We start from the raw sequence: 16,780 nt of genomic DNA, 5'->3' as shown, positions 1-16,780 counted from the left end.
CCCCGGGATGCCATTGTTAGTGATCCCCCCCCCCCCAGAAGGTTCAGCACCACACACACCGGAGCCCCTCCGCTCAGCGACCACCATACGTCACCCGCTGATGTCACAGAGTGTACGATTCTCTGGATCCCTACGTCACGACTGGGCACGCCCACTCACTGGACGTGATGACGTCCGGTCAGAAACGAAACAAACAAAAAAAAATCCCTCATCCCTTGCTATAAAGAGATGGCATTACAAGCTGTGCGCTGCAAACCTAGCTGAGAGAAGGGGGCGGAACTAAGCGGACAACCAATCAGTACCGTAGCCTTCGCTTCGTGCCGAGAGTAGCAAGTTTGGTTGTGAGATACAAAACTCCCTGCTCAGCTCGGAATCGGGAGGGGACGAGGGAGTGAGTGAGGAAGATGGCGGCTCTTAGTGAGGAGGGGAGGTACGATCTGTCCTGCGGGAAGGGGACACAGGACAACACCACCGTCCTTCACGTTAAACTCACTGAGACCGCCGTCAGAGCCTTGGAGAACTATCAGAACACTAAGGTAAGAAAGGAGCGGGGGCGGGAGGGGATACCCCCCAGGGTATTCCCCATACGAGCTTTTATTAGGGTTACCAGATGTTTGTGTATGGAGGAATGTCACTGAGGCCATGTCACCCCTTCTTTGTCCTCCCCTGGATGAGGGAGTCATTGTCCGTGCCCGGGAATCTCACTTCTGGGCTCTGTCCGAACTTCGGAGATACGGACCCACCAGAACTGGGAACCCGGAACCCTCCTCCCCCTTATCGTGTGATGTGGATTATTCCAGATATGGGCTGTGTGTGGGAGCTGGGGAGAGCCCATTGTACGGGATAGGGGTGTCCTATGAGCTGGCAGGTGCTGAGAGCCCCTCTGGTGTGATCCAGCTGGTCCTTGGTCTCCTAGCTCCTCCACACTGCCTGTACACAGGACTGCCTGCACCACCGTCTACTGCACCACTCCTCTCCAACACAGGGCACTCCATACACTGCCCACACCTACACATCACAGCCTGGGGACACTTGGGGCATTATTTCATAGAAACTTACAAAAAGTCTGGGTGTCACCAATGGAGGACTGATCTTCATCAGAGGGTACAGGGGCTATGATGTCGGTCATCTCTGGGCAGATTCTTCATTTATTTATATAAATCAGCCATTTAGATGATGGCGAAGAGACACAGACTCCATATTGTACTTTCTGTGGAGGTGATATGGCTGTACTAAGACACTGACTCCATTATGTCCCTCCACTACGGGTGATGACCAAACTAGGAGACACCGACTCCATATTGTACTTTGAGTCCCTGACTCCATATTGTCCCTTCCCTTTGGGTGATGGCCCTATTAGGAGACCCTGCCTCCATATTGTACTTTCCGTGGAGGTGGCATGGCCGTACTAGGAGACACTGACTCCATATTGTACTTTCCATGGAGATGATATGGCCGTACTAGGAGTCCCTGACTCCATATTGTCCCTTCACTTTGGGTGATGGCCCTATTAGGAGACCCTGACTCCACATTTTCCCTTTCCTTTGGGTGATGGCCCTATTAGGAGACCCCGACTCCATATTGTACTTTCCTTGAAGGTGACATGGCTGTACTAGAAGACACTAACTCCATATTGTACTTTCTGTGGAGGTAATATGGCCGTACTAGGAGACACTGACTCCATATTGTACTTTCCATGGAGGTGACATGGCTGTACTTGGAGAGGAAACACTGACTCCTATTGTACTCTCCATAGTGATGAGTTTTACTAGGAGACACTGACTCCATATTGTCCCTTCCATATGGCTTTCATGGTTGTTAGACGAGGAGAGACTGACTCTGTATTGTACTTTCCATGGCTGTACTAAGACACTGACTCCATATTGTTCATTCCCTACGGGTGACATGGCTGCTCCTAGGAGAGGAGACACTGTCTCCATATTGTACATTCCTTACGGGTGACATGGCTGCTCCTAGGAGAGGAGACACTGTCTCCATATTGTACTTTCCATAGTGATGACACAGTCCTACTAGTAGAGGGGACACAGACTCATATCGTCCCTACGGGTGACACGGGCCTACTAGTCGAGGGGACAGACTCTTATCGTCCCTTCCCTATGGGTGACACGGGCCTACTAGGAGAGGGGACACAGACTCGTATCGTCCCTTCCCTACGGGTGACACGGGCCTACTAGGATAGGGGACACAGACTCATATCGTCCCTTCCCTACGGGTGACACGGGCCTACTAGGAGAGGGGACACAGACTCATATCGTCCCTTCCCTACGGGTGACATGGGCCTACTAGGAGAGGGGACACAGACTCATATCGTCCCTTCCCTACGGGTGACACGGGCCTACTAGGAGAGGGGACACAGACTCATATCGTCCCTTCCCTACGGGTGACATGGGCCTACTAGGAGAGGGGACACAGACTCATATCGTCCCTTCCCTACGGGTGACACGGGCCTACTAGGAGAGGGGACACAGACTCATATCGTCCCTTCCCTACGGGTGACACGGGCCTACTAGGAGAGGGGACACAGACTCATATCGTCCCTTCCCTATGGGTGACACGGGCCTACTAGGAGAGGGGACACGCACTCATATCGTCCCTTCCCTATGGGTGACACAGGCCTACTAGGAGGGGACACGCACTCATATCGTCCCTTCCCTATGGGTGACACAGGCCTACTAGGAGAGGGGACACACTCATATCGTCCCTTCCCTATGGGTGACACGGGCCTACTAGGAGAGGGGACACTAATTCCATATTGTACTTTTGCTAGAGAAGAATGGCCCTACTAGGAGATACTGACTCCATATTGTCCCTCTTGGAGAGGGAACGCTGGCTCCACATTGTACTTTTCATAGATACAAAATGGTCCTCCTAAAAGAGGGGACACTGGCTTTGTCCCTTCGCTAGGGATGACATGTCCCTACTAGAAGGGATACTGACTCAGTATTGAACGTTCCATACAGATGACATGATGCTACTAGGAAAGAAGACACTGACTCTGTTGTGTACTATTTTCCAGAGATAACTTGGCCCTAATTTGACTCTAAATTTTACCTTTCATAGAAATTACATGGCACAAGCTCCAAAAAGGGTCTCGGTGACGCCATATTGTCACTTCCCAAGAGACATCTAGACCCAACTAGTTGAGGAGACGCTGACTCCATATTGGCTCCTCCCCAGAGAGGACATGGCCCAGATAGTTGAGGAGACAGACCCCATATCGTCCCTTCCCAAGAGACAACTAGACCCAACTAGTTGAGGAGACGCTGACTCCATATTGGCCCCTCCCCAGAGAGGACATGGCCCAGATAGTTGAGGAGACAGACCCCATATCGTCCCTTCCCAAGAGATGACTAGGCCCAGTTATTTGAGACGCTGACTCCATATTGGCTCCTCCCCAGAGAGGACATGGCCTAGATGGTCGCCGAGACAGACCCCATATTGTCACTTCCCAAGAGACAACTAGATCCAACTAGTTGAGGAGACGCTGACTCCATATTGGCCCCTCCCCAGAGAGTACATGGCCTTACTTCTGGAACTTCCCAACCAGACACCGTCCCTTTCTAGCCTTTGAATTAAGTTAAAACCAGCTAACTGTATATACATTTCTTTGGGATTGCTGTTGTCTACTGATTAGAACCCCTCTCCCCTCCCCCCACATAGACAGTGTTAGAATTTCAAGCTATGTATGAACACAGGCCTGTTTAATCTGCCTACAGCGATATACATACTGTGTAAGATCTGGGTACATTGTAACCCCTTGGTGTCCGTGTAGATTAGTCCTATCTTTGCTGCGTGTAAATGTGCTGAGTAGGGGCTTGGTTTTAGTGTCATGGGCGTTCTACTTGTAAGCTTTCCTCGTACCTGTATAGGAAAGCTGAGTAAGCTTCCATAAAAGCTCCGGCTTGCTCATAATGCTGTGTTGTCAGTCTCTCTAACCATCCCCCCCACCCTGGTTTGTGGGGGGCAGCTGGTTAAACGGCTTTTAATGATCTTCCCACCTCCCATGGCTGTATGTCTGCTGTGGATTTTCTTTCTACTGTGTTCTGGAATTTCACCCAGGCATGAAACCCACTTACCTGCCAGGAAATGCTCAAAGTGCTAATTAAACTCCATATTTATTATCTTTAAAGCACTAAACTGCAGCATTTTGAGATCTAGACTCATATTTTGCGGTGGTTTCTGGCAGCTGAAATGTTATCTAAGCAATGAGGATTGGAAGGCAGCTCTGCTTCCCTGGGCTTGCTTATGTGGCAAGTGAGCGCTTGGTGAACTGACAAGTTTTGAGTTGAATATCTTATTTAGTGTTCTGCTCCAAAGTGCTATCTTTTTAAAGAGCAGCCTAGCTATAGCTACTAACTAGAGTACATACTACTTTACTTCCTCTGTGGTGCCAGCTGGTCTCCGATTCATTCAGTAAACTGAGCCAAAGTCCTTGCTGAAAGATTTGCTGAGCTGTCACTTTTCAGCTCTCCAGCCATAGGCCTGTAAAACATTATTTCTCCACTGCATTGCTTTACACATGGCCTATTGGTGGATGGATGTATTCTATATCTCATTCTCTCTAATCAGAATTTATATAGCAACAACAGTTTGCACAGGGCTTCACAATATAAAGATATGCAGTACAATTCCAATATTGCTAAATGCAGAGAGAGTTCTTACAAAAGCTGCCCATGTGTAAATGTATCCTTTAGTACAAAGTATAATGTATACAAACTAGCATAAATATACCTTATGTACTAGGGCCAAGTTAGACGTGAAATATTAAACTTTCCAGCATGTCTTTGGAGATTGGTAGGAAACGGGAGTACCTGGAGGAATCCAAACAAACTTTATACAAATGATCCGGAGTGAGGACCCCAGTGTACAACAAGGCACAAGTACTTACCACTAAAGCTAGACCTATGCCAGTAGATTTCTTTTGTGCAGGCTGGACAAAGGAAATCTAACTGATTCCTCCATCCACATAAACAGCATGGATTGTCGCGTCGCCCCCCCCTGCTGGTCTATTGTAGAGCGCTGGCTGTCAGAATGCCTGATCATTGCCTGGAACAAGCAGTTTAGCACTTTCGGCATGATGCCTTTGCCAAGTCAATTGAGCATTCCCCTTTTTGAGATGACGGGGTCACCTATGTTCAGTTACAGCCAATTTTGTCTAAATTGGCCTACATCCTAAGTGTATGGACAGCTTAGGCCATTGTGCTTTATGCTTAAGCGGAGCTCCACCCAAAAGGGAGGCTATGCTTGTTCACACCCTCCACGGCCACATTTGGAACTTTTTTTGGGGGGCATGGGTACCTGTTTCGGACAGGTACCTGCTCCCACATTCCCGGGTAAAATTGATGCACAGCATTTAACATTTTCAGCCCCTCCTCCTTTTCCCTCACTGCCTTCTGGGACACTCCCGAAACCAGTTGCTGAATTGGCCAGTGGTGCCGACATCGCGGGCTCCCTGGATAGGTACGTGTCCTAATAAGTCAGCAGCTACAGTATTGTAGCTGCTGATTTTTTTTTTTTTTTTTTTTTTTAATTAGAGACTTGAACTCCTTTATGTAATCCCTGGCTCACGCTAGTGCATCTTCGAAGTCGCACTATCAGTGAGATTGCATGTGCAGCTTGTTGACATCTGCAACTTAATTTAACAGCTGTCAATGCAAGTCACTGAAATTGGGCGGAAATAGTGCAGGAACATTTTTCAAAGTCGCTGGAACTTGAGTTGCAGTGATCTGAACAGTTCCATTGCCACAAATGGGGGTGCACCTTGTCATGCGACTTAACATTTCAAAGTCCAATGACAAGTCGCATGGATGTGAACCAGGGCTAAAGTCAAATGGGTTAGCTTTTCTGTCCAGTAATCAAAGGCAGCTATTTAGCTAAAGCTTTTCTGTTCAAATATAATATTTGAATGGATCAAAAATATGGCAAATTCTATTAATGACTTGTCTGCAAAGGTGCATGCTCTGAGTTATCTCTCCCTCATTAACTAAATAGGCGCTATCCTAGAACAAGCATGTAAATGTCTGCTGTAGGGACGGATTATTTATTATTCAGGATTTACATAGCGCCAACGGTTTGCGCAGCGCTTACAACACAATTCAATACAGGAGGAATTGGAGGGCCCAGCTCATTGGAGCTTACAATCTAAAAGGGACCCACATACTTGTTTCAGGCCATTGACTCCATAACTATTACTGCACCTGCAGGAATGGCAACCCCATAGGATGTACCATCCAAAACGTCAGCTGTAGAAGCTCCCTTATTTTTGTCCTGACGGGTTCCTCCTTATAAAGAGTTCCTGTCAACAACCAACCTCCACTGTGACTAATGTTTTGCAGCTCTTTGGGAGTTTTTATTGCATGCTCAGCATAGGAAACCAGTTGGTGTCTAATTTACAGCACGTGCAGATGTTGTGTCAAGAACTCTTGGCTTATTGCACTTACCTTTTTTTTTATAGTGAATGTATGGGTTTATTTCACATCCTAGAATAGTGTAAATTAGATTAGAACCCCTGTTCATGTTTTTATTGCTAATGGGGTTTCATTGGAGAGACACCCCCCCCTTACCTGTTGGTAGGACTGACCAATTTAACATGTCTTGTGGAGTTGAACCCCTGTTAACTGCCAACATTCAAGTGAATGAGGGTCATGCCACAACCGGAAAGGCATTGGTTCCATTCAAAATCGACCTTCGGCAAAGAAGAAAACTACAAAAGGCATTCAGCAAGTGTCAGGATCACCCCCTGAAAGCTGCTGCTTGGCAGCCCCTAGAAAAGCAATCCATCAAAGTTTTCAGAGATGGCTGGGATGTGATCTTGGCTTAAAGGAAAATTGCATGTTTGTAGGAACTTTTTTAAATTCTCATGGTAAACATTACCTGAGACTATTTTATTTTTTAAAACTTGATTAAAGTAGAATGTGAATAAAACACACTACAATTTGGTCATTGAAAGTATCTGAGATTTACCATTGATAGAAATAAAGGGGTTGTAAAGAGTTGTCTTTTATTTTCTAAATAGGTTCCTTTAAGCTCGTGCATTGTTGGTTCACTTACCTTTTCCCTAAATGTTTTTTTTTTCTTTGTTTGAATTTCTCACTTCCGGTTTCTCCTCGGTAAGCTTTCCACCATCATCCGAGCGGTGGCAAGTCAGTCAGAACGGCTTACTGAACACCTTACTGAGGAGGAACAGGAAGTTAGAAATTCAAAGAAAAAAAACATTTAAAAGGGAAATTGAAGGAAAAGGTAAGTGAACCAACAATGCACTAGCTTGAAAGAACCCATTTAGAAAATAAAAAACAAACCTTTACAACCCCTTTTTAAAGGTTATAAAATGGCCATAACATTCGCTATGCTACTAACAGATCTAAAGGTTGCAGTCACATTGTTACGTAGAGGTCAGGTCCTAGGAAAAGCCAGGGTTCCTCTAGATCAGTGGTCTCCAAACTGCGGCCTGAGGGCCGGATGCGGCCCTTTGCTTGCCTTTATCCGGCCCTTGGAGCACTATCCTTCCCCCGAAACGAGACACTATTCTGCCATCTGACACCGACAATGGAGCACCATTTCTCCCACTGACACCACTAATGGGGCCCTCATCCTCCCTATCATAACAGCAATGGGGCACTATTCCTCCCCCTAATACCAGATGTTTACTCCCACTGATGCCAGGAAATTTTTCACTCCTGCTGGCCAAAGTCCGGCCCTCCAAGAGTCTGAAGGACAATAAACTGGCCCTTTGATTAAAATGTTTGGAGACCCCTGCTCTAGATAATGGGGTAGGTAGACTATATTCTATGCAGCTAGCCTAAGGCCTCATGCACACTGGGCATTTGCTCAGCTCCCCTGAATGCCTGCTGGTAGAAAAGTTGCTTAAATGCACCCACAGCCTCATTTTGCATGGGGGATCATGGGCAAGTAATCTAGTTAATTTAAAGTGGAACTTTACCCATAGCCACTTGATTAAAAAAAGTTATTTACCAAGGAATATACATTTCACATGAATAAATAATTATGCTACCAAAATTAGTGTGTGCTTTAAATTGCCCCCAGCATTGCTCCTGTTTCTTCTTGCCAGAGGCTGACATTTTGCTGAAGCCCAAAGCAGCCGTAAACAGAACGAAACCCATAAATTTAAGTTTAACAAAAATGGCGTTCCTGGAATGTTGGGATTGCTAACTGTCATATTTGCTTGTGTCCTCAACCAAACCATCAAATGGCTGGCGTTTAACTGATCACATGTGCAGCACCATGGCAGTTGCAGATCAAACAAGCAGTTTCTTGTCTGTCCAAAGAAAAGGAGGGTTTGATTCAGCAGATCGGCCTCTAGAAACTCTGCAGTGCCTGAAATGTATTGCTGGATTTTGAACAGTACAGATGCTTTGTAATGTTTTACATAACTATACTGGTAAAAGGAGCCAGCCTGATGTGATCTAGCAGGACTTAATTTTCAGACTAAAGTTGCACTTTAAAGACCATGGAGTCTGATGGCATCATGCTACCCTGTTGAATATCTGCAGAATATTTGTACAAAAGGCTGAGTTTTTGCTTGGAGACCTATACCCACTCCATACAGATTATAAACAGAAATTTTTGTAAATGAGGCAACTGAAGGAGGGTCAGGGTAGATTCACTTGTATAACATAGTCCCTGGCTACCAATTTTTATATTTTGGCTTAGTTTTAGGACCGCTTTTTCAAGTAAATATTTTTTTAGGATATTGATTAGCTCTATAGCTGCACATTTGTCTCCCTGGACAGTCTTGTCCATCGATTTGACATACAAGCAGTAAAGCACAATCCTTGTGCCATGCTGCAAAGTAGGAAGCACAGCCTGAAAATGTAATGAGGAAATGTTGCAATCTTCTATGTGCATGGGTAACTCATTTAAAACAAACTGGCAAACATGCATGGCTTCGAGGGGTTGTAAAGGTAAATGTTTTTCACCTTAATGCATCCTATGCATTAAGGTGAAAAAACATCCAACAGCACCTCGCCCCTCGAAAGTCCCGCGCACGTCCCCGTCATCCTGTTCGGTTCCCAGCCTGGCCGTTGATTGGCTAGGTTGGGCGGATTAATAGCAGCGCAGCCATTGGCTGGCGCTGCTGTCAATCACATCCAATGACGTGGCGCGCCGGGGGGCGGAGCCGAGTGATAGTCGACGGCTGCAGCCGCCGCTGTATCAAAGGAGTGCGCTCACAAGAGTTTTACACCATGCGAGGGAACTCGAGACAGCTGCCGAGGGACCCCAGAAGACCGGGTTCGGGGACACCCTGTGCAAAACTAGCTGCACAGTAGAGGCAAGTATTTTAATTTTGCCTTTGGTGTTCTTCATGAACATAATTTGAACTGAATAATTAACATGAATGAAGACCATGCAGGTGGATGGGAAGGGGGGGGGGGGCAGATTGGGAGCTAATCGCACTGCACTGGTAACAAGATGCTAGATGCATTCTCAAAGTGTACAATTTCTAAAACCATCAGATTCCATTTAGGAACAGGCTGGTGGGAATAGGGCCTTTCGTTAACAGATCAATTTGTTTAGTCAATCTACCAATGCATACATCCAAAGCTAAAAGATGTCTGTTTAGCTTGTGAGGAAGACACTTGTGCTTGGTTAGTAGCTCTTTAGAGGTATGATCGGTCTGCTGGGGTTTGACTGCCATTGTATCGTGCTGCCCACCCATATGAAGGACAGTCTGGTCAGTGGTCATCCCGATACTGCATTTTTGCATGATTTGGATTTAGTCAGCAGTCCTGTGAATACATTTGAGGTGCACTCGGTTTTGTATGAAGCATTTTAAAAGCCAGACTCAAACTAACCTTCAACAACTGGGGCGGCCTATCCATTAAGGGCGCCCCTATACTATACATATATTTGTGTGTGTGTGTATATATATTTAACTATTCCTCAATCGTTAATTCTTTTGATCGGTACTTTCCACCGACTTCCGGGGAGTTCCATCGGAGATCCGGTGACATCATGGACACCGGCGGGCTTGCTCTGTCCATCTAAAGGGCTCCTTTGCTGTGCCTTCAAATCTGCATGCCGGTGGGACCTTACTATCTGCCATGCGCAAGGGCTGTTGCACTTCCCTCTATCAACCTGGGAGTTGTGATAGTTCTCTTCACGGGACATCTACATGCCGACAGACTGATGTTAACCCCCTCCTCATCTGGATTCGGCTCATCTGAATTCGGCAGTGGTATCGTATACCAGTATCATACTTGGCCACATGGTTTTTATGACTGCTTTTGCTACCGTTTGGTGTTGCTCGCACCATTTTTAGTTTATGTAGCTACATCGATTTTTATCTCCAGTGCAATATTTGTTACCTTCTTGAAGACTATAAGAGCCGGTTCACACTGCGGCGGCACTACTTCGGGGGCGACTCTGCAAGTTGTCCTGAAGACGACTTCAGAGGCGATTACCAAAATGACTTCTGTCTAGAAGTCAATGCAAATCGCCCCGAGTCGCCCCCAAAGTCGTACAAGAACCTCTTTCTAAGTCGGAGCGACTTGCGGCGCTCCTATTAGAACGGTTCTATTGCATAGAATGGGATGCGACTCAGCCGCCTGACGAGTCGCCCCAGTGTGAACCGGCTCTTAAAGTTAATGCTATTCCCACTGAGCGCTGCCTTTGTGCGTTTTTTGTATCTTGCTATCCATTTTTCCAGTGGTTGGTAGCTGTACTGGGAATCAGCCTGCAAGGAGATCAGCTAAAAGTAGTTGGAGCTGTGTGTGCGTTTATAATTGAAATTAGTATTCTGTAGCTGCTACAAAATTGCCAGTATAAAGCTGACTATGGAAAAATTTTCAGAATAGGTTCTGTGTAAGGGGGGGGGGGGGGTTATGTTGATTAAAGGGGTTGTAAAGGTTCATCTTTTATTTTCTAAATAGGTTCCTTTAAGCTAGTGCATTGTTGGTTCACTTAGCTTTTCCTTTGATTTCCCTTCTAAATACTTTTTTTTTCCTTTGAATTTCTCACTTCCTGTTTCTCCTCAGTAAGCTTTCCACCATCATCCGAGCGGTGGAAAGTCATTTAGAACAGCTTACTGAAGAGGAACAGGAAGTGAGAAATTCAGACAAAGAAAACATTTGGAAGGGAAATTGAAGGAAAAGGCAAGTGAACCAACAATGCTTAAGTAACCCATTTAGAAAATAAAAAACAAATCTTTACCACCCCTTTAATTGTAACCCCTAGTAAGCCATGTTTGACCACTTTAGTGAAGGTGTACACTTGAACTAGTTACAGGTTTACTTGGCTACCTGCCAATCTCTACAATGGTGCATTTGCCCGTTCACTGCATTTCCTGCAGAAAAAGATGCATGCAGCCCACAGGGAAATTGCATGGTAATCTGGACCGTCCGGGTTTCCCTCTGCTGCTATACAGAATTAATGGCAGTCCCATGCATTTTTGTTGCAGGCAGCCGCATGTAGAGGTGTGAATCCTCATATGTGCTCTTGCAATGACTGCAAATGTTCTACTTTTATTCTGAATTCCATAGGCCTGCCTCCATGTTAAAGTTGTTGGGCGTTGGACGCTGAATGGCAGCTAGAAGGGATGGTGGTTTTGTGTCCATAGCCAGAAGTGTCTTCTTAAAATGACCACTTAGGGAGTACAGTATCACACAAATGTTAACTGGAAAGCCTTTATTTTACCAGAACACTAAATGGCAAGTAATGCTTATGTTCTATAATGAACAACGTGTGCTTGTGATGTACGGTAGCTTGCAGGTCTTGCTGTCACCTGAAAGCATTTCCTGTCTTTTTTTCCTTCCCTTTAAATGTGATCACATGGTTGGCTTATAGAGGCAGAGTACGTGCCTGGGCTCTCGCTTGACAGGATTAATCACTGCTGCCTGCCTTGATTAGGGAGGCTTTATAGAGTAGAAAAGAGGCCTAATACCCCAAAAAATCCCACACAGGAAACTGCTTACTGTGCAATTCTTGTTTTCTATAAAAGGGATCTACTGTTCCTGCTATGAGGTGTTGCTCAGAACGGCAACTGAAATGTGTGCAGGTTTTTTCCCTTTCCTTCATCTGCTGGTTTATAGGAAATACAACACGAAAGTTATCTCTGAGCTTGTGTTTCTGACAAAAAATATATGCAAGTCTACCATATCCAGACTGATATTTTGGCAGCTCTTATGAGATTTGCTCATCCCTTAAATTGCACAACTCTATGAATTTGCCTGATCTTAGACTTTGCCCCACATACAGTGCAAAGGCCGATCTCAAAGCCTCTTTTTTCTGGCTATGTGTAGATACTGTAAAATGCTATTAAACCCAAAAGCAAACCTTTTTATATTGCAGCTACTTGATCCTTAAACGGACACTTAAAGGTTCATGTTTTTCGTGAAAAAACATCCGACAATATTGCCCCAGCACCCCTATTTTACTTACCTGAGCACGTTCACCTGCTGCGCTCGCTCCCAAAGTTGTCTTCGCCGCTCAGCCTGCCCGTTGATTGGCTAGAGTGGATGGATTGAAAGCAGCAGAGCCATTGGCTTGCGGGGCGCCGGGCTGAGTGATGGTCAGCGGCTATAGTCGCCAGCTGTATCACAGGAGTGCTCCCGCAAGACCTAACCACCCAGCGAGCTCGCATGTAGGGGGTTAGTTCTTGCGGGGGGGGAGCTGAGACGGCCGCCAAGGGACCCCAGAAGACCAGGTTCACTGTGCAAAATGAGCTGCACAGTGGAGGCAAGTATAAAATGTAAAAAAATTCCTCTACAACCCCTTTAAATGTGATGGCTGTATTAGTTTTATTTTTTTAGGCTTTTTTTATTTTTACTTGTTGAGCTGGCCAGCAAGTCTGTTTTTCAACAAAACGAGCTGTTCTTCAGACTTGGCCATTTACTACTGACGGGTGCTTACAATGGTAAGCCTGTAGTCATATATGTAAAACCTTTATCCCAAAAGGAACAAAGCTATAAGTGTTTATAAGGTGTGAGCTGGAGTTCGGCTTCAATTATTTTAGTGTGGCTAAATATGGTAGTTCTAACGCTTCTCTCCCCCCCAGACTGACCATGCTTCGGTCCACAGGTGTCCCTCTCCTTCATTCAGATTGTAGGCACCCAAATTCGGGAATGTTGCTGGCCAGACTTTTTTTTTTTTTTCCCCTTTCCTTTTACTAAAGCAACAAACATGTTACACTTGCTCTGTGCAATCCTCCTTGTCTAGGGTCTCCATCCAGCGCGTTGGGCCCCTCTTCTGTGAGTGCCCCTAGGGAAAGCATCTGTGTGCTTGCTCCGAGCCCCCCAGTCTTCGTCTTGGCTCCACTTTTGATTGACAGCAACGGGAGCCACTGGCAGCTGCTGCTATCAATCTGGCCAGTGGGGTGGGAGATGCTGCTCTGCTTTTGTGCACATTGCTGGATTGGCTCGTAATAAAGGGGGTTGGGCTAGGGGGCTTCTGCAGCGTAGGGTGTGTTTTTTTTTTTTTTTTCCTCTGACAACAGTATGGGGTGAAGTTACCAGTGCTTTGGTTTATCGGCTTCTTGTAGTCAGAGGCAGCGCAAGGCTGTGTTGTGTGGCAGAGATGTGTGGCAGAGATGTGTTAATCTCACGAATGGATGAAAGAAAAATCATTGTAAAGATAAAAATGCTCAAATGATTGATCTGCGTAATGTAGTTTGCTTTGCGTTCAGCTTCAAAATCTGGTTTTCACATTCTAGAGCAGGGGTCTCCAAACTCTTAAAGGGCTGTCCTTAAGAATTTAGGGGGGCAGACTGAGATTTTGGAGTAAAAATGTCCTGGCTTCACTGGGAGTAAACTTATGACCCATCTTTGGAATTGGGGAAGGGATAGTGCCCCATCATTGGTCTCAGTGGGAGGAACACTGCCCTATCATTGGTGTTATTGGAGAAATAGTTTCCCAGGGTTGGTGTCCTTGGATGGAATATTCCAGCATTGGTGTCAGTGAGGAATTGTGCCCCATTGTTGTCCCAATATGAAAATATAGCTTGTTTGTTTTTTGGAAGGAATAGTCCCCCCCGTCATTGGGTGGCATGCCATCAAGGGAGAAATTGTGTACCATTGTTGTTGGGGGTCAGTGGATGGCATAGTGCCCCGAGGGTTGGATAAAAGCAAAGGGCTGCAGTTTTGGAGACCACTGTCCTTTTTAGCTGCCCTATTGAAAGCTATACAAGGAGATTGGTGCTTGTAACGGCCCTGACTGTCCCCTGCGTCATGCTCTGGTCTGAATGTCAAGATAAAGGGAGGAGCCGGTAAATCTGTCATTTAACGGCTCCTTCCTTTTTCTTAACAGCAGAGTTGGTGATCTCTGACTGCCTCCTGTCCATTCCTGTTCAGTGCAAGGGGTTCCTTGAGCACACCTTTGTGTTTTGGCCCTGGTTCACATTGATGCTACTTTGAAATCGCGCTACCTCACTTGAAGTAGTAGTGCGATTTCAAAATAGCACCTGAAATCATGCTGAGCTTGCTACTTGATAGACATCTGTGTGGCTTCATACAGAGATGTCCATTGAAGTCGGCAAAAGTAGTGCAGGAACTACTTCTGCAAATTGGTGCGGCACCGCAGAATCTGTTGGGACAGTACCATTGCCACCAATGGGCTACAACTTGCCATGCGATTTGATCTCTCAATCACTCCAATGTGAACCTAGGCTTAACTGCAACTTTTGTTGGTGGCAGTCTTTTTCTAATGACAATGCTGCTCAGTTTGGCCAAACCTTTGCAAATACTGTGTTCACTGAAGCCCATGTGAATGTGTACATGGCCTGAATGTACGTATTTCACTTACCTCTTAGAGTAATGACTATCAATTGTTTTGCCACAATAGCCCTGTATGTCTGTCTGACATCTGGAACATTTGAGGAGCGTACCATAGGCTGTGATCCTCCCCTCCTCCCTCATAAGGTGGAGCACGTCATTTCCTGTAGAGATGTGTACTGGATTTTCAGTGCTGACCTTTGCTTTATTTAACCAGGTTAGAACACCATAATCCATTCTTGTGGAAGGCAGCTGCTTGTAGGTTACACAGCACACAGTGTGGAACGTGCAGGTTGGCTCAGTGACCCGCTTGTGCAGCTTCCTTTTTGTTCTTCTTGGCTCTTGTTTACACACAGTCAGCTGGGACTTGGGGGAGGAATTTGAGAAGTGTTCGCTTCACACAAAGTATGAATTCAAGTAGTCTGAAGGTTCTGCACTGTCTAAATTGCCAGAGTGCTTTTTTTTTCTTTTTTTTTAATTGCACAGCTTAAATGTTCCCTCTTGCAGCAGACAGCTTGGATTACATTCACAAAATGGTGTGTGTGTGTGTGTGTGTGTGTGTGTGTTCTGCCTGGATGGATCTAGTTTTAAAGCTGATGTCTGCTGGGAAAAAAAATATTAAAAGCCAGCAGCTACAAATACTGCAGCTGCTGACTTTTGGCACACTTACCTGTCCTGGAGTCTAGCGCCGTCGGCAGCAGAGGACGAGTGATCTGACGTCCTGCCCGCAGACTGTGTGGCCGGAAGTTGGTGCAAATACCTGTCTTTAGAGGGTGCAGGGTTCCGATCAGCGGAAGTTCCACTTTAGGGTGGAGCTCCGCTTTAAATGTACTTTTCTGTGGTTCTGCTTTGATGTCGCAAATGGTTGACCTCTGGGCAAGTCCGAAGTACCTAAAGTGTTGTGTAGACCTAAATGAACTTTAGTACAATTTTGGATGGCACACTGATAATGTGGCCAACTTCATTACTGGGTGTGAATAACGCTGTTTAATGCAGCTCTCCACACAACACAGCATTATACAATATGTGCTGCAGTGCACCACAAAGTGGGTAAGTTAGGAGAGTTGAGGGGGGGATATTTGAAAGGGTAATGCCAACTACTAAGTGGAAGACTTTCCTAAATCAAATGTTTTAGGCTGGGTTATCACTATTGCAAATTGGATGCGGGATCTCCACATCCAATCTGCAATAGCAGGAGAATGTGAATGGCTCTCTATAGAGCTGGTTCACATATCTCCAATGTGAATTTGCACAGGAGCCCTGTTTTTGTCTTTTTGTCCGAATTCAGCTCAAAATTTGGGCTGAATTCAGACCTGAAACGGTGAACCAGGACGTATAGGACCCTTGCTGGGAGCCGCATCGGCATCCTGTGTGAACCAAAACTCGGTCCTTTATTTCGGGTACCTGTATAGTGCCATCCATTTTACGTGTGTGTGTGTGTTTTTTTATTTTTTTATTACATCAGTCTCTGCCCTCCAGGAGCCTACAATCTAAGGTCCTGAATTCTCCTTCATACATACACACACTAGTAGGGCCAACTTAGACGGGAACCAATTAACCTAACTGGAATGTCTTTGGAGTGTGGGAGGAAACTGGAGTACCTGGAGGAAACCCACACAGGCACTTTGTGTTTTTTTTTTTCCTCACATGTTTGGCCCTTATAATATCGGAGATATGCAGACTTTACTCGGCAGGGAAATATTTAAATGAACCGATTACCAAAATATTCTCCAGCATCTCGTCAGGCCAGTGGAGTCGCTGGCTACATACACCTTTCAGTTCTTGGGGGGGGGGGGGGGTGTTTTGTGGTTTTTTTTTTTTTTTTTTTTTTTCCGAACTGCTTGCGTTTCATTCTATTCCCTGCATGTTTGAAAGCTTCCTTTTCCTCCAAAACCTTTATACATCTGTATTCATAGTTTAGGCTTCAAAAATCTGGTTTTATTTGGCTGTGTTTTTTTACATTGCGGATTTAATAAACATGTTAAGATTGAAAAAATAATTCTGCTCTCCTCTATGAAAGCATACATGTACAATTT

At 45.6% G+C, this 16,780-nt stretch overlaps 1 protein-coding gene across 2 annotated transcripts in view; it reads left to right on the top strand.

Moving 5' to 3' along the window:
• Positions 1–240: 240 nt before the first annotated feature.
• The window catches only part of ELL2 (elongation factor for RNA polymerase II 2), a 68,329-nt gene continuing 51,789 nt past the window's right edge, over positions 241–16,780 (top strand). The window contains exon 1 of one of the 2 annotated variants that reach the window (XM_040342449.1): positions 241–536. In XM_040342449.1, coding sequence (XP_040198383.1) covers positions 405–536 — 132 coding nt within the window. In that variant the 5' untranslated portion in view covers positions 241–404. The remainder of the gene's footprint in view (positions 537–16,780) is intronic. The other variant, XM_040342439.1, reaches the window with a different exon arrangement.

This window comes from Rana temporaria, chromosome 1 (assembly GCF_905171775.1).
Source record: "Rana temporaria chromosome 1, aRanTem1.1, whole genome shotgun sequence".
Classification (NCBI taxonomy): Eukaryota; Metazoa; Chordata; class Amphibia; order Anura; family Ranidae; genus Rana; species Rana temporaria.
Note: the sequence above shows the minus strand (reverse complement) of the source record. Positions and strands in the feature narration are given on the sequence as shown.